This window comes from Xiphophorus couchianus, chromosome 17 (genome assembly GCF_001444195.1).
Source record: "Xiphophorus couchianus chromosome 17, X_couchianus-1.0, whole genome shotgun sequence".
Classification (NCBI taxonomy): Eukaryota; Metazoa; Chordata; class Actinopteri; order Cyprinodontiformes; family Poeciliidae; genus Xiphophorus; species Xiphophorus couchianus.
In genome coordinates this window covers 6,285,725-6,310,211 of record NC_040244.1, presented here as the reverse complement: position 1 = coordinate 6,310,211, position 24,487 = coordinate 6,285,725, and the positions used below count along the sequence as shown (strand labels likewise).

At 37.1% G+C, this 24,487-nt stretch overlaps 1 protein-coding gene across 5 annotated transcripts in view; it reads left to right on the top strand.

Annotated features, from left to right (window-relative positions):
• The window catches only part of anks1b (ankyrin repeat and sterile alpha motif domain containing 1B), a 184,485-nt gene that overhangs the window by 68,139 nt on the left and 91,859 nt on the right, over positions 1 to 24,487 (top strand). For all 5 annotated transcript variants that reach the window (XM_028043366.1, XM_028043365.1, XM_028043368.1 and 2 more), the window contains 5 exons: positions 1,395 to 1,496; positions 5,140 to 5,262; positions 6,972 to 7,159; positions 11,886 to 12,017; positions 22,815 to 22,971. In XM_028043366.1, coding sequence (XP_027899167.1) covers positions 1,395 to 1,496; positions 5,140 to 5,262; positions 6,972 to 7,159; positions 11,886 to 12,017; positions 22,815 to 22,971 — 702 coding nt within the window. The remainder of the gene's footprint in view (positions 1 to 1,394; positions 1,497 to 5,139; positions 5,263 to 6,971; positions 7,160 to 11,885; positions 12,018 to 22,814; positions 22,972 to 24,487) is intronic.

Below are 24,487 nucleotides of genomic sequence, written 5' to 3'. Positions count from 1 at the left end.
CCCCTCTGATGAATCAAAGTTAAATGTTTTATTTTTGGCTTTGATAATCACATATTTCAGGATGTGATATCAATGAATCACTCAGTTTGATTGTTGAAGTAAATGATACATAATTGTATGAAAATGAATTCATATGCTGAATTCTTATGCTAAAACCACATTTCTGACAAAACAGTACGTTAAACCCTGAACTACTTTCTGGACAATGTTGTCCTTTGGTTGCACTGCCATCTTCCCTGCAGCTCCCTGTTTCCTGCAGGACTTCCTCCGGTGGCCACTCTCTTTCTGGTCAGGGTTACAGTACATCAACATCCTGGATTGTTGTAAACTGTGCTGTCATAAATCATTGGACTTCTTATTTGAAGCTTTGAATGTATTGTATGTTGTTTTGCTAAAATAGTCATAAAACCTGAGCAAAATTCATATTTTGTCAACTACAGTCTTCCTTTGTGTTTAACACTGGGACTTTATATGATTGATGGACACAGAGTAGTGCATAATTTATGAAGTAAATTAAAATGCAAGATGGCTTGAACAAATGAAAATATGAAAAATTTGTTGTTTCTTTTCTGTCTACACCTTGGTTGTTACCGCTACCTGTTTTTTAGACTCGTAGGCCATTTCTACATGAAAATTCTACTTCTAAAATTGCCTTTTTGTTAAGTTCCTTGTTGACCTTGAAAATATAAAATAAAAAAAATGGGTTTGCAAAAACCTCTCTATATATAAAAGAAGAAAAACATACAAACATCCTTTTCAGAACTTTAGCAGTTAAAAAATTGTGGACAATTACAATTTTCCTTCTGCTTCATCGAATTGTTTGTCTCCCACATAAAATCCAAATAATATTCATTATGTTGGATGAATGGATTTGTAAGCCACAATGACGTTTCCAACTTAATTTTGTAATATTTATCAATGAAAAAAAATGGTTTCAGTTACAAGATTTACTTGAAGAAGCAAATGTTAGAAAAAGCAACAAGAAAGAAATTAATAGATTATGACAATCGCATCTCAGTTCGTCATTTTGACTTTCATTCATCATTTCAGTCGTATATAGTGAATTAGTCAGTAAATAATGTGGAAAATTTAATAAAATATTAACATGGACAATTATTCATCTGCACAAATTAATGGTATTTTGATTATTTGCAATCTCTTCTTAGATTGTGACGGCTGTTTACTCCATAATTTTGTGGTAACTTGTTACTTCAAAATCAAATTTTTTGTATTACATTTAACAAGTTAATAACATTTGCGCTTCTAAAGACATTCAATTCACCAGTTTTTGATTGGTCTTTGATTGATTACATTGTAATGGTGCGTGAAGTTCTGTCAAACATTGTTTCAATTTTTTACTTTTGTGTAACTATTATTTTGCATGTGAATTTCAGGGATAGATGCCGATTTGAGAGACAGTCAGGGGAGAACAGCGCTGGAGATTCTCAGAGATCACCCAGCACCTAAATCTCAGCAGATAACCGCTCTTATTCAAGGTAAGAGACACAGACTGTCACTGAGAGAACCTGAGAATTTGGGGTTGTTGCTGTTGCACAAATAAAAAAGGTAACGACTTCCATATTTAAGTGGAGATTTTTGGTGTTTTCATTTTTCCACACCTGACTGCACAGTGATTTGTGTTTGCTCAGAGATCAGTGGCTGCTGTTTGGGTTTTATTGGCTGTAGGTGACAGTTCAGATTGAATTTGTTGAATGGTGTGAACATATTGAGCCACAGAGCAGCATATTGGCACATATGACATTGTGACCTTTGGAACAGGTTGTTGTCTAACTGAGAAATCTCATTTGTTGAGAAACTTTGTCTTCCCTCTGGGAAACAGTGCAAGTTGCTCTGATACCAAAAACAATAAAGCATCCGTTCCACATCTCTTCAATTGTCTCACAGGATGTGATTTATGACGTTGATGGGTTTCTGGAATGTGTAAAGTGAAAAGCAGTTAGTTTAAAATTTAAATCTGTTTAGAGAGTAATATCTAATAACAAAAATGCTGAATTAAAAAATACATGTTGTATGTGTCTATTTAGAAGTTCAAACAATGATTGGAAAAAAACTTGACATTTTTGCATTTGTCAGTACATAAATTACATAAATTAAGGAATTTGTGATTAAAGACGACAAAATAATGTATCACAGAGGTTTAAAGCGGAGCGGCAAAAGCAAAGGCGGTGGATTAAGAGTTCTTGCTAACAACTGATGATGTCATCCAAGACATGTTGCTGTCTCTGCTGGTGATAAATTAAGTTATAAGACTGTCATACAGCAACAGTCTTCAGTCAGAGGCCTTTTCAGACTGACTGCTACTGAAGTTCTTTCCTCTTCACAGTATCATCACCAACAATGACTCTTGAAGGAACAGGAAAAATTAAAACTAACTAACTGTTCCAATGGGCTTTATTGTGTTTGTTTGGAGGTTCAAGCACTGGAAACCTGATTGGCATTAGGGTGTTAATGTGTGATAGGCTGGTTCTAAAACTGTTTGTGCAGCTAGCATTTATCAAAAGATATATTTTTATTTCAGAATAATTCTTTTCCAGGTTGCCGCCGTGTTCTTTCTCATGCTCTTACTTTAATTTGATCTCAGTTCATTGGTCTTGAATCATTAGGTAACTAGATCATAGATTTGTCCTTTGGACTTTAAACAATAACAACTCTTTTTGCAGTTTTTTCTTTCTTCAACCATGCACTAAAATTCCAGTTTTTGCTCTCGTACATGTTTTGTGTTTAACCAGTGATTACCAGTGTGAATTTCCTGCGCAGTCCCCAAGGATCCAAAAATTACATCTTCTAAACGCGGTAAACATTAAAACGCTGTAATCCTGTGGCTTGGAGGCCCTCTCTGTCTGTCAACGTGGCAACTATGGCGTGTATAACGGGCACGTAGTTATCGTTAATTTAAAGCAACAGAGATAAATGCGCACAGAAACCAAGGAGTAGTTGGATGAAGAGCATTTGCGAGAGCCAAAGTCAACCACAAATGAGGTTTAATTAGGAGGCGAAAAAAAAAAAGAGAAGCTGAGGCTCGGGAATGTGACGAGCTGGCAACAAAACTGATAGTTAAGCCGAAAAACACAATGAAATGGAAAGAAGACTGTAATCTGAAGTTAAAAGTACAAAAATCATGAAGTAACAAATTAGCAAAATATTTACCCTGATCTTATCTGTTCCATTTAGTTCCTTAATAAGGATTTGGGTTTTTTGTTGGTGGATGAAATTATAAACGGTTCCAAATACTCGACAGATTTGACTCGGTATCTTCAGGTGTGCAAGAAAGATGTAGGTGAAGAAAGTGTTTATTTTTCAGCATCACAGTGACATGAATGTATAAGAAGTCTGTCCACTGTGTAAGGAACAAGGAAACCACTCAGTGATCCAAAATAATCACTTTGCAATGGTGGACAGTTTAAAAGATAAATACAACTGAATGCCATCTGCATAGATGTGATAGGCGTTATGTAATAAAGGCTGAATATTTTCAGCTAATGGAAGAAAATAATGTGCCTAGAATTGACCCTTGTGGAACACCATAGATTAGAACTTGATGCAGGATCTTCTATCAGATATATAGCTGCTAGAGCTACCGGCGTCACACAACACAGTTAATTGAATGCTTATGGATCTATCTTAAATGAGTCTGAATGCTAATATTGAATGAAAATGACAACTTAAAAAAAAAAAAAAATCGCCTTAAATGTGCAGCATACAAGTCAAATTAAAGGTGGAACTGGTTTTAAAGTTTTTGCGTGACAAAAATCTGCCTCGATGTTCATTTTGAACACAGTTTATCAGCATAAAGCTGAAATACTTTATATTTGAAGATGCATTTTAATATTCTTTTCAATTAATAATACATACAAGAATAAAGAAATATTTAAATGGACTGGTCTGCTGTGAGCAGATGTTCTTCCACGTCTTTACTTAACTGGACTTTGCATATTGAGGAAAAAGGAAAAAGATCCTACTGCTACATTATAAATAGTCCTGCATTCATTTGGAAAAAATCTTTATATATATGCTTTGGAAGGGATTACAGCATTCGAAACGTAAAAATTCACACCGCTGTAGATGTCTGTCACAAACTTTTCTATCCAAATCCAATCTCACCAAGCCAGAAGTGGAAAGATGTTTGGGCATCAGCATGAACGGGAGGCTGGCTGTGTTTGCGTGTGATAGGAAGGAAGAAAGGGCGAGAAGGGCGCACAGCTGCGGCTGGCTGAAAGGATCAGCTGCGAGCCATTTCCTGGTGGAGAGGAGACGGAGAAGGACACACACATGCAGAGAGCTTGTAGCTGCTGAGACTCGGCTTTCTGGCACATTGTTAGGAATGATTCTCACTTGACTTACTGGACGCCTCATGCTGCACACAAAAACAAAAAAAAATAAACCAACTGGTTGTCGTTATTCTGCGGTTTGTAGAGAATCTGTAGAAAATACAAAATAAATATGTCCCTTATTTTCAGTCTTTTCTGTTAGATTCATAATTAAATGCCAAAATTGGGGATTATAAACAATAACTCAATTAATCGCATGATAAATTAAAGCAAGCTCAATAATTTCCATTTGCATGATTTATAGTTTTTCTCTTTCTCTCTCTTTCTACCAAAACTGGTCTTCAGTTTGGTTCATTGGTCTCATCTAACCTTTTTGTTTAGAGAGACTTCATAATTAATTTTTATTTGGTGTTTCAGTTATTTTGTTTATTCATTTTGGATATTTAAAATGTTTTCCAGTTACAGTGTTAAATGTTCATTAGAATTTAAAGTTTATTGATCTTTGACAGTGTTACGATGTTACGATAATGTTGCAACATTATCACAATAAACATAATTATTTATTGCAATAACTTCTGGGACAATTTATCGTCGATCCTGCTTCGTCTCCTCACTCACTGGAGTTTCTTTCCCCTATGTTGCTCTATAAACAGCAGACAGCTCTGCTAGCAGAACCTGTGAAGTGACTTTGTGGCAAAGGCGAAGGTGTGAATTGAATGCAGCTCAAGCTGTTTTCCATGCTGCTGATTGCTCTACTTTATTGATCCAGGAAAAATAACTGAAGTGGGATCTCTGACCCGGTCTGGCTGGTACCGTTTTGTCCTTTCACTCACCGTCCATGTCTTTGTAGAGTACATGATGGACGACATGGAGAGACAGAGTATTTTGGAAGAGCCGGTCCGGAAGTGTCCCGTGCCCGCACCTCGGACCTCGATCTCCTCGCCTGCTGCCTCGCCGTCCCTCCGACATAAGAGTGAGTTGGAAGATGGCTGATTTTTCTGTGTTTGAACATTATCCCATTTGTGACCCATTTTCAGTTTACTATGAGAGACCAACATATTTTTATTCCAAGGACTTCGTAATTACATGCATCCCAGGGATTTGGAAGAGAAAAAGGCCCACAGCATCATAGATCCTCCACTGTACTTTACAGTGGTCATGATGTGCTTTCCTGAAATTAACTATGAAACTTTGTCTTGCTTGGTTTACCCATCGGCTTGATACATTTAAATTAATGCACCGACTGTAGTCGATTATTCACAATTATTCAAATGAATCATGATTAATTGATTATAATCAACTAATTTAGTAATCAATTAATTGTTAAGAAAAGACGGACTTAAAAAAGAGGCCATTTACTGGAAGAACAGCGTACTCGGATTAGTATTTAGGAAAAGTGTCCAAAACAACCTGTTTTGCATTTAAGATAAAAAAAAAAACCTTGTCTGTAAATATGTTCTACACAAAACTCCTCAAATGACAAAACTTTAGCTTCACTTAGTTCAAAATTTGTTTAAAAAACAGTCTCCTATTAGGCTCATCCTTATTTTAAGACACAAATTTGTTCATTTACATCTTTTAATGCATTTCTAATATGATAATTGAATATAATTTAATGAAAAATCAGCAGAATTTATCAGTTTTCTTGTCTGATTAATTGTCAGAATAATTAAGACTAAAATAATCATTAGTTGCAGTTACTGTAGATATGATAAAAGAAATTGATATGCCACTGTTTTATTATAGTCATTATCTGATCTTTGTTTTCCTCACACTGAAAAGTGATTTTGAGAAGTTGGCCGCTAAGTCACAGGAAGTAATGGATTTACCAGTTAAATTCCTCGACTCTTTAATTTACTTAAAGTAAAATTAATAAAGTGCTCGACTTTTGTTAAAAGTTTTTCTCCACAGAATAAATGTACTTGAATAAATTTTTTATTCAAGTAAATGTAGATTTATGCTGCTGCAATAAAACACATCTAAGGCTGTCAACAGAACTATGAAGGCTTCAGGTGAATGTTTAAATCCACTACAAGATTATACATGTTTAAAATCCAAATACTCAGGATTTATAACTTCAAGTAATTCTGCAACAGCAGCAAGGAAAACAGCTGTGAGCGCCACACAATGTTTTTAAAAATTGGTTAGCCCTCTTAATGTTTCTGCTTGATTCTTCAATCAGAGGTTAAAGTAAATACTGACACTTAAGAAGTTTCTGGATACATGCATAATATTACGGTAAAACCAGACTGTATTTGCATAAGATGATCACAATGCATTTGCTGCATTCGGTTTAGTTCATGAATTATTGGTCAGGACTATATTCCAGATAGAAATTAATTAATGTGTCTGATTATCATAAAGACAGTCAGGTTGCTAAATATTCAAAATATGTGTTTTTTCATTATTCTGTCATAAAAATCAGGTCTTCTATAGGGGAACAATTACTGCCCATCTGTGCAGCCATGTGTTAAACTGGTCCAACACTGCCCCCTCTGTTAGAAATATGGCATAACAAGTTACATTCCTTCATATCTCCTGTTCTATTAACTATTTAAAAATGTAAAGAGTTGATTATCATTGACCAGAAAGCATATAAAATAGGTCCAGTCTTCTATTTTTGCTAAACTAAATAATCTTTACTTTCTAATCCTCCTCCTCTCACTCTCTCTCCCTCCACAGATGACGCCGTGACGAGCGAACTGTCGAAACTGCTTCATGACATCAAGAAGTGCCGGGACCGGGACTACTCCTTCGAGGAGCTCTGCCACACCATCTCGTCCCACTCCATGGACAGCTTCGGCAGCGGGCGGCTGTCTGACGAGGAGCGCCCCGACAGACCGAACGGCACCTTGACTCGAGTCAGCAAGGTACTTTTTAAAAATAAATTAGCATCTGATACAAAGTTTACATCCATTCATCCTGGTAATCAGTGTCGTATTTCAGGGTGAAATGGTAATGATTTTTGTTGAAATTGATAAATAGACACAAACTACTATGCGGATAAATCTTCCTCAGCGACACCTTTTGTGTTTCTGGCTGGATATGTGAGCATGCTTTTAGACAAAATTGATAAAGCTGATTTTATCTCTGCCACATACCTGACTTTTAAGGATAATATTTACGTTTTCACTGAGTACATGATCTTTCCAGTTTGTTTGGAATCATTGTCCTGTTGGACAATTTCCTCAAAATTTCATTGAGTATAATTTTGATCCTTTTTGAATTAGAACAAATCCAAAATAAATGCAAGATTGTCTAAACTTTAGTCAGAAACAATTCTGTTATCTAATAATTTTACGCTGCAGTAATGGTTTAAATAGACCCTTTGAAGCCCAATATTAGCATGAAAACAGCCATGATGAATGCATATAAAGTATGAGTATGAGTCTCTGGTGAAACATTTAAAATCAAGTTTAAAAGAAGTCGCCATTAAAAGGAAATAAATCAGTGTAATCTTACTGTAACGTGGGATTGGACGGTGTTACGCGCAGCTTCCTGTTTACTTCAGGAAGAGGTGTACGCTGAACAGATGGCGTATGAAAATCCCCTTTACGTTGTGCAGATTTAGCCCACGCTTCACATATCATTTCGTGGGCAGGAGTGTTTTGGTTTCCTGTGCAGATTATCTACACAGAGAGGGAAAACACTCATTTATACATTCTGTATTCCTGTTTTTACTTGTTCTGTTAAACATTCAAACTTTAAACTTCAACAGCGCTTCCAGGGAATATCAGATAGATGTTTGAGGGCTACGCTTGAGGGATTTTTATCCTTCGTCTCTGCTATTCCCTTTCTACAAACCACAGTCAGCTGTGTTACAAAATAATTTATTCCTACTGGTGCATCTTCTATTTTTCAGCTTGTTTTACATTTCCTGTCATTAAGGATTCAAATTAGAGAATATTTAATCAAGAGTTTGATTTCTTTAGATCCCAACTCCTGATAAGCGTCTGCTGAAATCAATGTTTTCTGATTAGAGTGGTTTAATTCAAACTTTGGGCTGTTTTTCTCAACACATAAAACTGACTTAAGACTTGAACTTAATGTTAACAAGCATGACAAGCTTGAAAGTTAATTTTCAAATGTTAGTGTGGTAACCCAAATGCATTCCTGACGTACACCAATGCAGGGTTAGAGATGCACTATCTGTCATGGATTTCATGAGAAAATATTTATTTCAGTCAGTAAGAGAATTGAAAGAAAAATGCTTGTGAACTTCTGTGCATGACAATAGTTTTAAAAAAACAGCTGCTGCTGTCAACTCTTCAAATTTATTGGGGTGTAAATGTTTGCAAAATAGTATGTAAATCTGCTAAATGAAAACACAAAGTCCTTTCTAACAAGCAGCTTTTCAACTGAGAAGGTAATTAAATATTTATGAGTGGAGTGGTAACGGCACGCGTTTTTGACAGATTCCAGAGAAGCTGCTGCAAATACTGATAAATAATAAGATCTTATTAAAATACTAACTCTTCAAACATTTTCTGCTTTCTCTAACTTATTCCAGTCATTATTTTTAACTCAATTTATCTGTAATTGTCATATATTTACAATTGCACGTGATCTTATTGCTGGATTAAATTGACTCCATTGCTGATCCATATTGGTGTTTTTTTGTTCCTTCCTCTTTATACTTTGGTTTGTACTTTCTCAGATTCCCCAGCAGAGGGCAGTATCAGACAAACATGCTAAAAACGCCATTCTTGCTGCAGGTAGAAAGCGGCTGTAATGTGTTTGTTGAACGAATAGCTGCTCAGAGCCTGGAGATGTTAGTTTTCTGTCATTGATCCATGTTTGGACTAAAAGCTGATCAAACCTTAACTGGATCTATTGGTTATTTTTACGAACCGATCGGAAAACTTCAGCTTCATGCAGATCGTTTCCACCTGAGCCTTCATGCCGCAGATGCCCACACAGAAATCAGTGTGTGTCTGCGCTTTGTACTCTCTCGTTGCAGCGCGTCTGTTTTTCTTTCTCTCCTTTCTTTGAGTGTTGTGACGCTGATCAATAGCTCATCATTTTCCCATGTCTGCTCTGTGTGAATGGAGCCAAATTATATTCATCTGCAGCAACGCATGCACTGAAACCATGAGGCTCACACACCTGTGTCTGAGCAGTGAACACACACACACCTCAGGTCATTTAGGCTGTAATTATCTCAATCCATCTTATGCCTCTCTCTCTCAATAAGCACCAATTTAGGTTGTGTTCCGGACTTGCTTTGTGTGTGTGTTTTTGTGCCTCAGGGCTGGTGTGTGAACATGTTTCCAGGGCCATTAGTTTGTGATTTAGTGAGGCCATTAGTCATGAATAAAGTTCTGAACAGCTCTCTGACATGGCATCTCGCTGTGGCACTGTGCCCATTGTGTGCAGTGGAGAAGAATACAACTCAGTGTGTGTGGTAGCTGGAGCCAAGAGGCAAAATAAGTAACAAGATGAGTATTTTCTCAGACCTGCCTTACTCTAAAAAGGAGCAGCAGAATTCCAGAAATGTAGCTCATATGTAATATTTTTAGCGTTTAATGTAAACAACTCCATAAAAGCATGCTATATGATCATTTTAAATGTTTTTGTTTGAATTAGTTACAAATGAAGAGCAGTAGTGCCACCTAGTGGGTGGCACTACTACTATAACTGTATTTATTTGAAAACAGTTTTTTATGCAATAAAAAAAATAAATTTATTAAATTTAGAGCAGGGGAGACAAGTTATATTTTGTTATGGTATGTTTGAGTATTTTTGAATTTGATGAAGCATCTTCAGTCTTGTTCTTACCTAAACCTGAATTTATTTTATTACAGTAAGTTGATAAGACCTAATTTTCTAACAAGTTGCTCAATTGAAGAGCAAATGTATAAAAATATGTATTTTCCTTGTAGGGTAGACAGGTTTCTGGCAGCAACAACCATTATGACAACATCTAAGCATCTTTATTCAGACTTAATCCAAATCATAATCTTTTCTGATATGAAATTAACTCTTCTGTCCATCAAATGAGACGAGATAATTCCTGAAAGGTTGCATGATGCAGACGCAGAGCATGCTTTGACAGCCTGTGTAATATTGATTAGCTTTGCAGCTCTGTTGAATAATTAAACAGATCCTTTTCCTTGAACATGGACTGACATTAGATTTTTACTGTAATGAAAGGAAACGCCTCCCATCCAGTGCAGCATGTGTGTATGGCCACTGCAGTCCATTTTAGATGGATCGATGACTGATTGTTCAAAGGGCCCTCTGCAGTCTGCAGCGACTGGTCCACCTTTTACTACCCATAATTCCATTCCTTTTTCATTTGCTGCTTAGAATGTTTTCTCCATCCTTCCTCCTCCAGCTTCTTCTCCTTGTATTCATATTCTGGGTGTATTCACTTTGTGCAACCTGCTGGGGTTTGTGCCCTCAGCTGCATGGAGGTTCACAGTGGAATCAGGTGGGATATATCTGTCCTAATGCACCTCACACACACGCACGCTCGCCCACGCACACACACGGAGAGACAAGCCCCCAAGAAACCATTTTGTAGATGTGTGTAAGTTTCCGTCTTCTTCTTTGTCAGTACTACCTGTACTGTGTGTGGTCCTTTATGTAACCAAACCAGTGTAGCTCTGTCTTTGTTTTTAGGATCTCATTGTTGTTGAACAAATGGAAAAATAAATTTGCTTAATGGAAACACACCAATTCAGAAAAACTCACATTTTTGACGAAAAGAGGAAGAAGACGACAGGAAGTAGTAGGAGGATGATGGTGCGTCCTGTTTTTTTAAGGACTTGTTTCTTATTTATTGGAAACACTGCAATTATGAATTGTTTTTTCCAATATTAACGGAATATTGTAAACGTTTTCCACACATTTTAAATGGAAACGCAGCTGGTGACTGCACATCCATCAAAGCAGTAGAAAACTTGTGCATGGTGCAGCTAGTAAGTTTGTTTTTGACACTTTTTACTTGCCGCTTTTGGTGCCACCATTACGCTTTTCTAAAGGTGCCACTGACCAATCACTAACCACCATTAGTGCTTCGAAAGAGAAATATGAAGCAGTTATTGTTAGTTTTGGGCGTTAAGAAAAGACAACAAAAAAACCCTGTTTATTAGGATGGTGTTAATTAGTCAGCAGGTGGATGTGCTTCAGCAGGATTCTGTCTCAGTTCATGCTGAGGAAGTAATTCTTGTTTTTGATTAGTTGGATTAAGGACGCATTGGAAAGCTGCCTGACATGGACCCAGAAGAGTTTAGGAAAACCGATCTGACAATTTAGCGTTGAATTCCTGTCTGCGTCTTGGATGTTATCGATTATTCTCTGCTTCATCACACCTGACTGAAATTAAATGCTCATTATCAGGCCTTTGCAGTCCTTAAAGAGATGATGAAAGTTTTTTGATCAGCTGTGGTTAAGCAAAGACTGAAACTGCAATTGGACGGGCCCTGCGGATTGAAATTCGGACACCATTGTTTTATGAAAGGTTTATTACGCTGATTCCTCATAATTTGCAGTAATTAGACTCCAGGTTTCATTTAGTTGTTTGATTTTATTGAATCATTTTAGATCACGGGTCTTCAAAAGGCAATCATTGCACCGGTTTTGTGCCAACAGCGTCCCACCCCGCCTCTCGCTGCAGCAGCGGAGGAAGACGAGGCAGAGAAGACGTGCAGCCCCACTGGATTCTGGGAAGCTCTCACCCCTTGCAACGGCTGCCGCAACCTCGGCTTTTCCAGCGTCTCTCAGGTACATAAACACAACACGATGTGTACCGTTGATGCAACTTTGCTCCCCTCCATGTGCTTGCTGTGCAAATGACAACCTAATAAAGAGATTGTCATTTAATGTTAGTACATTTTCATTTAGCATATGTCTGTTGTATGTTGCAGTAGAAAACAGACATAGAAGTTGAGTGAAATGACAGCTTGGTGATGTTTCTGTTACGCTGGCTGAATTTTTTATTTTTTTTGTCCACTGGTTACCTTGGGAACGCAGTGAATAAGACTTGCTCTCTGGCAGTTCTGAGTATTTTCTGCTCAGTTTTCCTCCTTTTTCTGTTGACAAATGAAAACTTCTTAAGCATTTTTCATCACAAATATCTCTTGGGTCATTTTATTTTGAATGGAAAGACGTTCAAATATCTATTTATTAAAGGTTACTCATCCCTCTAGAAGGAACGTAATGGAAAGCGACGGTTGGGGCTTTACAAACCAAATCCCCTTCCTGCTGCTGTTCCTGCTCTGTGTGCTTTGCCTATAAATGCGGCTAAACTTGCATCGATGAATGTTTAGTAATGAAATGCATGCTGGCTCTAGCAGCAGGACACCTGACATTTACAACAGAGCAGACCCTGTGTCTTGTCCTCAGGCAGCCTGCCTGGCAGCCTGCCTGGCAGCCTGGCTGGCTGCCTGGAGAGGTTCGCACCTGCATAGCCGGCCGTTTGTGCTAATGTCGTTTAAAAGAGAAAGGAAAGACTTTCTCCGCATTAGTTGAAATATGTGGAAACATGAAAGCATATCAGCATTATCATCTAGACTTTCTGTCTGTGTGAGTTTAACAGAGGAGGAAGAGAAAAGGGAAATGAGGTTGGCATAATTTGATTCTGACTCTGCTGAGAAATAAAATAATTCATACGACGTCTGAAAAAGTGAGAGTCTGGAATTACATTTAGACAATTTCCAGGTCTGGGTAATTTGGGGAGAAAAATGATAATTTCTAGAAATCTTTCCCATCTGTCTGCTTTTCTGCTCTCATTGTTTTCAAGTTTCTGTTTTGTCCAAGATTTAATTACATCATAATGATGCTGGGTTTCTTTATTTCGTCCTAGGAGGAGTTAATTATTTAGTTTTTATAAAAAGAAACGCATCCAACTTAATAAGCTGGGAGCACAGGATGCAAGATTCAATTTGTTCATCATTACACAACAGATTGCATAATGAAGTTAGAGGCTGTCTCCCTCTAGTTGACAGAAACCTGCAAACAGAAATAAAACGACTGGCTGGTTAGGAGGGGATAAAGGAAAACGTGGAGACCAAAATGAACATCTGGAGAAACTTTGTAGCTGTCAGGAACGTTCACTTTGGTGTTGTCTCCCCTGGCAACGTCTTAAAAGTGAAACAGTGACGATTAAATATAATGTACTTAAATCCATGAGTTTCTGTATCACAATATCACCCAAAATTGTGCTTTATGTTATAATGAAGTGTAGTACAATGTGAGAATGTGTAATTAATTGCTATGCATTTCAAGACGCCACACCGTGATGAAGATTTTACTTTCTATGTTTGTTTTAAAGCATGTGTCAAACTCGAGGCCCGTGGGCCAAATCTGGCCCACCACAAGTTTTTATGTGGCCCTCTAGATTCTAAACTAAACACTAACTGTGCTTAAATATTATGTTATCAATCAAATCAATGCAGTTTTTATCTATGTACTACCAAATTATATCAATCAGTCCCTCCAGTCTCTTGCGAATTATTGTGAAAATTCACCCAAAATCAATAAATCCCTACACTTTTTTTTACGCTAATACATAATTGGGAGTTTATTACAGATTTTTCTCAAAAATTGTCAAAAATGTTCTTACTTGTACTAAAAAGCTGCCTCAGCTTTAATTGATGTCAGATTATAGTCCATGATCTATTCAGTAATAAAAAGCCGCATCTACTGTCACAAGTAAGCACAAATATTGCAAATATTTCCAAATTATTACCACAAACATTTAGATTTTTATTGCAAAAATCACTAAAAGAATCACAAAGTCTTGCAGGGACTGAAAGGATTTTCACTAATATTTAATTTTAAGAATTCATTCATATTTTAGCAGTTTGTGAACAGGTTTTATGAATACATTCGGCACAGCTGGCCCTTTAAGAGCATTTATGATCTTGGTATGACCAGAAATGAGTTTGACACCCCTGTTTTAAAGTTTTAATTTAAAAAATACATTTGGTCTTTGGGGTTTCTATGAAATATGTTCTATTTAATATAATTAAATTATTTTGTTTCAACTTTCATAATCATTTTGTCATTGAATAAAATTTTAACAGTTAAACAGAAAAATGGATCAAATTCTGTTTTTAAAAGCTTATAGAAAACTGATCTGTCAGTGTTTTGTAATTTAAAAACAGATTTTATTGTTCTTAGACAATTTAATTTTTCATTTCATCTGCAGATCCATGTTTTTCATTGTTGTGATTTTCTTCTACTCGATTCATCCACATTTAATGATGTTAAATATGTACTTTTAATTTTTTTACATAATTCCAATACTTTGACTCTCTTGTGATGTATTTGTCGCTCATTCTTGTTTGTGCGTTATGTGAAGATAAGCAGGTTCGCTACAGGAAGTGTCTCCTGTTGAGAACGGTCCTCACCACTCGCAGCGTTTCTCCTGTCGTTGACGTCTCAAAGTCGTCAGATCCTGGGTGGAAGTTTCCCCGTTTGACGTCAACTTCGACCAGAAAACCTTTAAAGCAGAATCATGTCATAGGCAACAGAGAGAGATGTTTCACCAGTAAAGGAAAAAGATTCGGATGGAGAGAGATTGACTGGGTTGCCAGGAAACACAGAAATTTAATAGATGGGAAATGTGGGATGTCCACGATTTGAAAAGGAAGTAAAACCTGAGCCACATCAGCACAGGTGCGTCAGAGAGCTGCATGCATCAGCTTCTTCTATTCTCCTTCATTACTCAGAAACATTACTTTCTGTTTCTACCAAACGTCTTCTGTTTTTTTTGGCGTCCTGTTTTAGAAGATCAGAGCTCCCCTTACTGATCTGGGGCAGGTCATAAGAGCTCAGAAGGAGATCAGGAAGCTACAAGAGTCGTTGAAGATGTTAACGATCAGCAGAGGCAGGTGTGTCTGAGAGGCTAGTCATTTATCCAACTACTTTAGATCATAAACACACATTTAGTGGAACTATAAAGAAAATTTACATGGTTAAGAAATATTTTTCCAAAAGAGAAATCTTAAAAGTGTGGTGTGCATCTGTTGTACCTCCAATACCTCTTAATGAAATCTAGGTCAACCAGGGTTAACTAGGTTATTACCTAGCTTACCTAGTTTGCCACAAACCATGTAGGAGCCATGCCGAAAAAAAAAAACACACATCCCATAGTAAAGCATGACTGTAGCAGCATCATGCTGTGGGGTTCGTCTATTTTAGGAGGAAGTAGGTAAAAAAGGCTAATTCTGGACAAAAACCAAATATGTAAAACCTTCAGACCCCAGAAGACTTGCAGCTAATACGGCAGCAAAAGGCTTTTAAACAGAGCACTGACTCATAGCGGCTGAATGTAAATGCATGCTGCACTTTTCAGATTTTTGTTTGTAAGAATTGAAAACAACAAATCGTCATCCTTCCATTTAACTAGTTATGATCTAAATTTCAAATCTCCGCCTGGATATTTTTGCTTATTTTAATTGTACTCAGTTCTTTAAATAAATGTATTTCCCCATTTCTCCATAACAACTGGAACTTTCAATACCTAGCAGTTACTTTTACCGTCTATTAAAAGAGTGCTGCTCAGATTAATTTCACTCCCTGCTACGGCGGGTGTGACGAACTTACGGTACTGCAAATTTGGATGGATTGCCTGCACTCTGTTTGATCTGATAGGATTAATAATTAATGTGATACTTTGTGTTGGTCTGCCATATATTCCCACTTAAATCTGTCAAAGTTTGTGATTTTAGCAAGAAAAATGGGTACAAACAAAGTCAGAGAAAAATTATACCACCTGTTCTGAAAATTTGTTTTTGAGCCTTTTTATTTTTGTATTTCATTTTGCTTTTTGAATTCTCACTTTCTGTTTTGGTTTGAAAAATACTACAGTCCACAGACCAGGCTGAATCTTGTAATTATTTTGTGTATTTTAGCTGCTTTGATTCTCATTTTTTGACAAATTTTTTTCTTCGCCGCTGATGCGTCTCTCTCTCTCTCTCTCTGTGTTGTATAACAGAGCAGCTCAAAGTCCACAGTGTCCTTGTTAATGGACTTTATTCTCTGGAGACTGCAGCGTTTGGCTGCTAAAGTAACATTCCACACAAAAACACCTCTAACCACCACCTTAGGAGTTCTGCTAGACATAAGACAAAAAGTCGTGTTAATTTTGTCCAGCCAGGATTTGCATATGTTATTCCTGAGGTGAAAATTACCTGCAACAAAGTTTTACCCATTTTATAAAATCAGATTTGATGGAGTGTCAGGACTTCAGTTTTAAAATCTTTCTAGATATCCCCAATTAGCTTTTTGTCTGGACTTTGATTGGGCGATCTTTACACACAAATTTGACCAAAATTTTGTTGCCTTGTCTATTCTCGAGAATCAAGAACCCTCAGCATGACACAGCCTCCACCATTCTTCACTTTGGGGAGGCTGTGATCAACTTTTTATCCTAATGCTGTGTTGTTTTTTTAACTTTTTATTTAATTATTATTTTTTTCAGTTAAAAACATGGGGGATTTAATTGTTTGCAAATGATTCATACTGGGACGCACAAAAGATAATTTTCTTGCTATATTTCTCCCAAAATAAAATTCACACAGTCTCGTTGAATCATTCACTGCTGTACATTTAAAAACACATCATCTGTCAGGCTGCACGGTGGTTTATCATTAAGGTGTGGGAATCGTTAAAGAAAACGGCAAAAAGTCCTCTGAAGATATTTTTCAGCATCATGACTGAAATATAAATGCAGAATCCCTAATAAATAAGACAGGACATTGCTTTTAGCAGCAGATTAAACATGCTCCCTCGTGCAGAAGAGAAATACAAAGATATTCTGCAAAACAACAGGAGCTATTTAATGTCATTACACTTGTGATGGAACAGAAATGACATGTTACTTTGAATTTGTTAAGTTTATACTGTGGAAAGTTATTTCTATTTATTATAACTCTAAGCTCTTTGTTCTCCAGCTAAACAGGGTGAACATTTGTTCATTGTCCGTGTGAATGCTGTGGGATTATTTCTGGAGCCAGGATAAGCCATACTTTGATCTTTGCTCAGTGCGGCGGCCGTCATGAGGAATGTGAAAGATGTTGTTTTCTTCCCAGTGACCCATCGTTACCTCAGACTAGCTTACTTCTCTCAAAGTGGAAAATCAACCTTTTTGTTGTTCATTGTTAGAAATTAAGATTTGAAAACTGTCATGTTTTTGTCTTCTTCCCCTTTTACTGTAAAACTGTAAATAAAATCCACATCAACCAATGAACTATCCTAAGAAATCAGAGTTGAGGATGAGTGGAGTTAAGTTATAAAATAATTTCCAAACAGCCTAGTGGTTCATTATAACTCTGGAGGAGCTGCAGAGAGCCACAGCTCAAGTGGGAGAATCAGTTGGTAGGATAATTATTATAAATATGATCTTTATTAAAAGAAAACCTGGAGAGGTCAAAAAAATCAGACAAAAAAAAAGACAGAGTTACAACAGAAAACTTATTTGAAATCATCCCCAGTATATTTAAGTGGTTTAGTCAAAGTCCAGAGCCTGAGAATCTGTGCTACAAATTTAAAAATACTATTTATGAACAATCCCCATCCTGTTGATGTTTCTTTTGCAAAGAGAAATTGGCAAAACTTTATCATCCATTCACAAAGCAGACAGAGATTTTACCTTTAAAAATGTATAAAAAGGGCTTGAATTTGACCCTGAAACATAATTATCTGTAGCATCTATTAATCTGTGTTTGCTGAGGTGATACAAAATAAGCTGGTTTCTTTTTTAAGAATGTAAATAAATTTGTTTCTGTGAGGGTTTTTCTTCGTTGTAGTCCTCCACGATCAGCGAGGGCTTAAGAGGGTCCATTGTCCTCTGCTGCGTCCGGCCCTCCCCGTTCTCTCTAATCAAATAGTCTCCATGAGGAAATGCCAGCAGATTATAGCATCTATTCATATCTGATGGCCTATGAACTCGGATCTCAGAGTGCAGGGTTTGGGTAACAATTGCTGGTCTGACACAGACTGAAAGACCCACTGGATTTAAGACTTCAGGACAGAAAAAGTGAAAATAATCACTGCAGAAGACTACTTCCTCTCTGGGTCGTCTCATAGAGGGAACCCCAACACCCCCCCATACACACAATTACAGTTTGGAATAGGACAGAAGGAAAATCTTAAAGTATGCAGAAAGCCGTCACATGATCAAACGAGGCATTTCCTGCAGCTGCTCTGCGTTTTTACTCACATATAATCAGAAAGTGTTTCATGTAATCCTGCAGTCACATGCACTCAGATGTTTAATCTGCCCGGAGCGCTGGGACGGGAGCCGCATACGACCTGCTAATTAGTGGCCAGAGGAGGCCTCTGTTTGTCTGTGCTCTTCCTGTGCGCCTCAGAAACAAGTCTGTCTGTGTCCCTATCTCTGCCCTGAAAGATAGAAAGGGAGGGCGGTTTTATTTCGGACCTCTTAGAGCGACTTTTAGCACATTTAGGAGCTGATCAGGAGGAGCGGCAGGCAGGAAAACCATCAGAATACCAGGTAAATGTTGTAGTGTTTCATCTTCATGCTTGAGTGAGAAGGAATTTCAATTTCATATTTTTTAAAAATGTAAATATTTAGTCTCTCTGCTCTCATTTTCTTTAGAAAACGAACCTTCATGTGTCTGTTTGCCCGTCATTCCAGTGTTTTTTCTACGTTTGTGTGTGTGAGGAAATCCCTGCTCCCTAACTCATCGCACTCCCACTTCCTCCGCTTCCCTTCCTCGGCACAAACTCAGTTTTCCTCTTCCCGCTCTGTCTGTCCCATGCTCATCTCCGTGGGATTTGCTGACACAAACCTTCCAAAGTAAGTGTTGACTCGAATCCTGGTGGCTTTACTTCAGCCTGTGCTTTCTGCTGCTTTCTCTCTCTGTTTATCGTTTCCTTGTTGTGTGTGGCCATTTGACATATTTTTGTCTTTCGTTTTAGCTCAACAAGTGAGGTGGAGATAGCTTTGTTCTTTTTTAAAAATCTTAATCAGCATTTTTAGAAAGCTCAGGTTTACCAGAATATCTCCCTAAATGTTTCTTTTTAAAATTTAATTCATTCCTCAGCTGGAATTACTGTGCATTATAAATACTTCATTAATTCACTGTGACATTTATCTAAGCCACCCGGGTTCTAATATTCATAAACCTTTCTTTCCTCTATTGCATTTATTGCGATTAACACTTTATTAAATCAGGACTGAACGCCGGTGTTCTGTCACTTCCTCTCTAATTCAAAAAGTAGAATCTTTCTGTTTCTTTTTGACTTTCACTTCCAGTAGCTCTCCTGAGATTTTAACTTCAGTTGCTTTGAAGGACAACGCCCTCTTCCACTGCGTGCCACAAAGTAATCTGCTGCATTTCCTGCCTAATTTGACCTGGTGACACACAAGTTCATGTTCACAAAATCCTCCAAGATATTCAGGGAAATCCGGCACTTTGTTTGTCTTTTCCTTATATTTGAGAAGCTTCCTAATAGTAGAACTGCTTGTAAAAGTTTAGAAGGCTATTTGGGGAAAAGCTAAGGTCTAAAAGTAACTTCTAAATACTGTATTAATACAGAATACTTTGACATAACAGAGATGATCAATGTGACATGAACATGAAGGAAGAAAAGGTGAAACGTTATTGATAAACTATATGAATTTCTTAAAGTGGAAATTTATCCATCATTTATTTATTGGTTTGACTAATTTGAGTTTCTGTCTCACTTCCTTCTATTTAGATATTTTGTATGTGTGTAGTCAAAATGAAAAATGTGTGTTACATGGGTCTAAATTGAGAAAGTGAAGAAGATTTTGTGGAACATCAAGTCTTTTGTGTGTTTGTATCTGATACCTTTCGAAGAGTGAATGTATATTGGGATCAGGAGTGTGGAATTAATCTGGACTTCTGCTTAGTGTTTGTAATTTTTCCACATTTAAAGAACCCAACTCTTTGGAAATATTATGTCAGTATTCTTAGTGTCTGATCTGCTATTTTAGTCAGTCAGTTTTACTTCCAGCACCAAGCGTCTTACATGCTGAGGTGAGTCAATGTTCCTCTGAAGCCCATAAAGTTGGAATAAAGTTTTTTGTATGAGAGACAGGTTTATTGTTTCTCACATATTAACATAAAAGTGGAAGTTAAACCACAAACATTTAGTTGTCTTCAGTTATCTGCTTCTCCTGTGACAGGACAGGAGGTCTGTCCAGCCACCAGCAGCAACTCTTTGAAGAAAATTTCTCTTTGAAATTTAGGCCGTATTTTTTTTATGATGGAGTATTAGGCCAATACTAAGAAGAAATAAAATAATTGAAAAACTGAAATTACGATTAAGTCATATTACAAAAATAAACTTGTGCAAGAAGAAAGTCGTAATATTATCAAAATAGTTGCAATAATGAGAATATTTCAAAAATAAAGTCAAATTATGAGAAAAAAGTTTTAATATTTTGAGAATAAAGTCATATTACCGGGATAAAGTCGTAATTTGATTTTATTCTGGTAATACTTTATTATCATATTATTTTAACTTTATTCTCATACGACTCATAATTGTATTTTTATTTCCACAGAGCGCCTAAATACTCCATTGTAATTTTTTTCAAGTAAACTGAACTAATGTAAAAAAATATTCCCACTTCAGAGGCAGTTGTGTAAACCAAAGTAGCATACACTCTAATATGACTTAACTATTTTTTTGTTTGCTTTTTTTCACCGCTGATTTATTAAAGGAACAGGTTTTTCTTTTAGTTTGGTGTGAAATCTTGAACTAACCAGTCTGTGGACCCAAATCAGTGTCAGCTGACTCAGGCCATGTGTGGAGTGAAGGCGAACAAGCCTGACTGGATCAGCATTAACCAGTAATGACAATCTAATTGAGAGATGATGAAGACTGAAAGGAGTAAAAAAAGAAAAAAAAAAAGAAGGGAAAGATATGGCTCTTTGAGTTTGTTGGCTTTCTGTGAAATACATTTGAAATTGAGAGTCAGTGATGTGAGAGAAACCATCAGCAGACTGATTGCTCTCTCAGCCAAAGTGATTTATGGTTTTGGAGTGTGCTCTCTGGAAGATTGATAGCCTGGTGCAGTGTGGGTAATGTAGTAGCAGATAATGGCAAAAAGACTAATAGGTTTTGAATTACGAAAATAGGTAGGAAGTAGGTGGAGGAGGGGGATAATGGAGACATTTCATAACATATTTAAACAGTGATAAGACGAGGCGTAGCCACACACAAGCTGAGGTCATAGTGACATATTAACCACTGTTCCCATTAGGAAAGCTGCAACGTCGGCCAAATGACGGTCCAGAACGATGAGTCCAGTGTTGTGGGAAGAGGACGTCCAAAGGCGGTGTAATGGGGAAGGGAATGTTTTGTCTTGTTGGCTGGAATCACGGCGTCTCCTGTAACCTTTCCCCCTTCTCCACATGGCTGCTGTTTTTCATTCCTTCCCCGTACACATCTGCCTCACTGATAAGGGACGTTCGGGCTTTGGCTTGCTCTCTGAGCCCGGTGGGACTCAACCTTTTCACTGCAGCTGCAGGAATGTGCAATGTGAAATCTTCCTGTTGTATCCCGCAAAGGTGGCTCCAAAATCGACATTTATGTTTTCAATCTCAAAGTGTAACCAAATTTAACTTTTATTTAGCTTAAATATTAAATGTTACTGGAACAGTTCTTCCAAATAATGTGTGATTTAAGTCAATACAACTTTTTGTTTCTCCACTTAGGGCTCCTTGTCTCCTGGTATGTCTTTGAATATCGAGAAACAAATTGTGTCATTTGAAAATGTCAGTGTTGGATGCTTTTGGAGATAAGTTTCATAAATGTGTAAAGAAAAATCTATTTGACAGTCAAACTGTTTTAGTTGATTTCTGGAACAAAAAGATGTTTTCTCGTGCATTTATCTCGGGTTTTGGGGAATTTGTGGGATTATTTAACTGCTTCTTTTTTCACATGAGACCCTGAAGCGATTCAAATATCACTAGACATGTCTTTCATCTGTTTAAACAAACCCTCTGAAGCTTCAAACTTTAATTTTCCATGTTTATTTTATCTTTCATGATCAGATTAATCATATTTGAAAAGTGCATACATTTGCTGATGATGTTGGGAATACAAATGTTCATCACAAAAAGAAATAAAACCAAAAGTTTTAAAAGACAGGAGAGTTGAAACTTTTTAGATGAACTCTGATGTTTGAATTTTGTAGCTTGTAGCTGAATGGAGAGTTTACAGAAGTGAGGTGTTTGGCTTGTTTTTAAAGGAATGACCCTCAGAGAATCATCTGAATGCACTCTTGCTCTGCTGTCTGCTCTCATCTTGGTTTTTTGAGCCAGATTCACTTGTAAGTCAGAAATCATCGTCATGATCCACGTTTCTGCTTTAGTTAATGACAGGCTGCAGTATGTGCTGTGATTGGAGGTGCTCTTGTGGTAAATGGATAGAGTACATGTGTTTGTACCCACCAAAGTGCTTGAAAAAAATGGTGGTGGTGGAGGAAAGGCTCCCGGGAATTGTCCCGGTTCCAGCCATGTTATGTTTTAGGGAAACGATCAACATTTCTGTGTTTTCCTTGTCTTCATCCAGGATTTTAAGCATTCTGCTGAGCTGGTCACCTCTCCGTCGCTGGACGTTTTCCTGCCTGAAGACGAGGACAACCCGTACGAGTCCGTGACCACCGCCGTCACACGCAAACCCTGCTCCCTCGAAATCAACCACCGGCTCAACGTCTGCTCCCGTAACAGTAAGAGAAACCGCTTTGTGATTTTTCTGTCTCTCTTCCGCAATTCAAAGTACAGCAATGAATGAATAGGACAAATATAATGCCAGGTGTACCGTGAGTCACGTTTCGTATTTTAGAGTTTCAGGATTTAAGAAAAGCTTGGCTTGTTTAGGTTTTTTCTATCTGTGCTATTTAATTTTGACAAATAAACGTAAGAAAAAACACCTAAAAGAAAACCTAAATTTTGTAGCAAATTTGATGTAATCTAAACATGCTGTATGTGTGTGAAATATTTATACATTTATGCCTTTTGACTCTATAAAATAACAGTGGGAGTCAATATTAGCTGGTTAATTATTCAGAGTGTTAACTTCTTTCACCTTATGCACTCAGCTGCTTAGCAGACATGGAACTAACCTACAGGAGTCTTGAAGCCGTGTTAAATAAATAAAAAAGGTGATGATTGTCACTCTTTGGGTTTCCCAACAATAGTTGTTGGTTGTTCTGTTTTTTCTCAACAGAAATATTTTCACTTTTTTAAAGTGTAGGACGAAATCTTGTACGTTTTTCTCTGTTCGACTGATTCTGTGCAGCAATAACTGAGTGATATTAGAAAATATTTTTAGAAATCATTATATGTTGCACTGTACATCAATGTAAGATGTACATTTTGCAGTTGCACATGCAAACGACCTCGTTCAGGAGGTAGCTGATTTCAATGTGGATGTTGATGCAACACGCTTTATATAGAACAACACCTGTAAGATGTGGTTTATCTGACTGAGATTGAGACGAGACTTCACCATCACACCTTTCTGCCAGAAATTATACTGATATCAGGATCAAACAATAGAATTTTCTTTTTGAGAACCTGAACTTGGAAAAGTCAATAGATATTGCAAATGCATAAATATATGTTTTAATCTTTAATAAATGATTTTGCTGGACATTCACAAAGTTTGCTTGTTGGGCTTAAATTGTTCCTTTGTTAAACCAAATGTGGTTCATGTGAGGAGGAAAAAAACAGAAGGAGTTCGTATTGTAAATAGTTTTATGGGAAGAGGATGTGAAATCAACATCTTGAGCAAATATGCTCTATTGAAGAACAAGTGTATACAATTAAGCCTGATGCAAGTTGTTGTGAAAATCACAGAAATTCACAGTGGGAATGGACGGAAGAAATGGTGTAAGAATTTTGCTCACTGCTAGTGAAGTTAATATTAAAGTGATAATCTCCGTGATGGCAGTAAGCACGTTTACTACACATCACAAACATGACTTTGAAAGAAGTGATTTAGACTTTTCTAACTTCCTGTGGTAGCTAACGTTAGCTGCTCTGCTAACGTTAGCTTGTTCATAAAAAACATAAATAAGCAGCTGTGTTATTTAGTTTCATCCTACTCTACAGCGTACTCCAGCTACAATTTATCAGCTCGTTGAAAAAATTAGGATAAAGCTGCTGTGTTCTGCAGCCACCACAAGGGGGCATTACAAGGGGGCAGCTAGATCAACTGCTAACGTGAAGCTTAGAATAAAA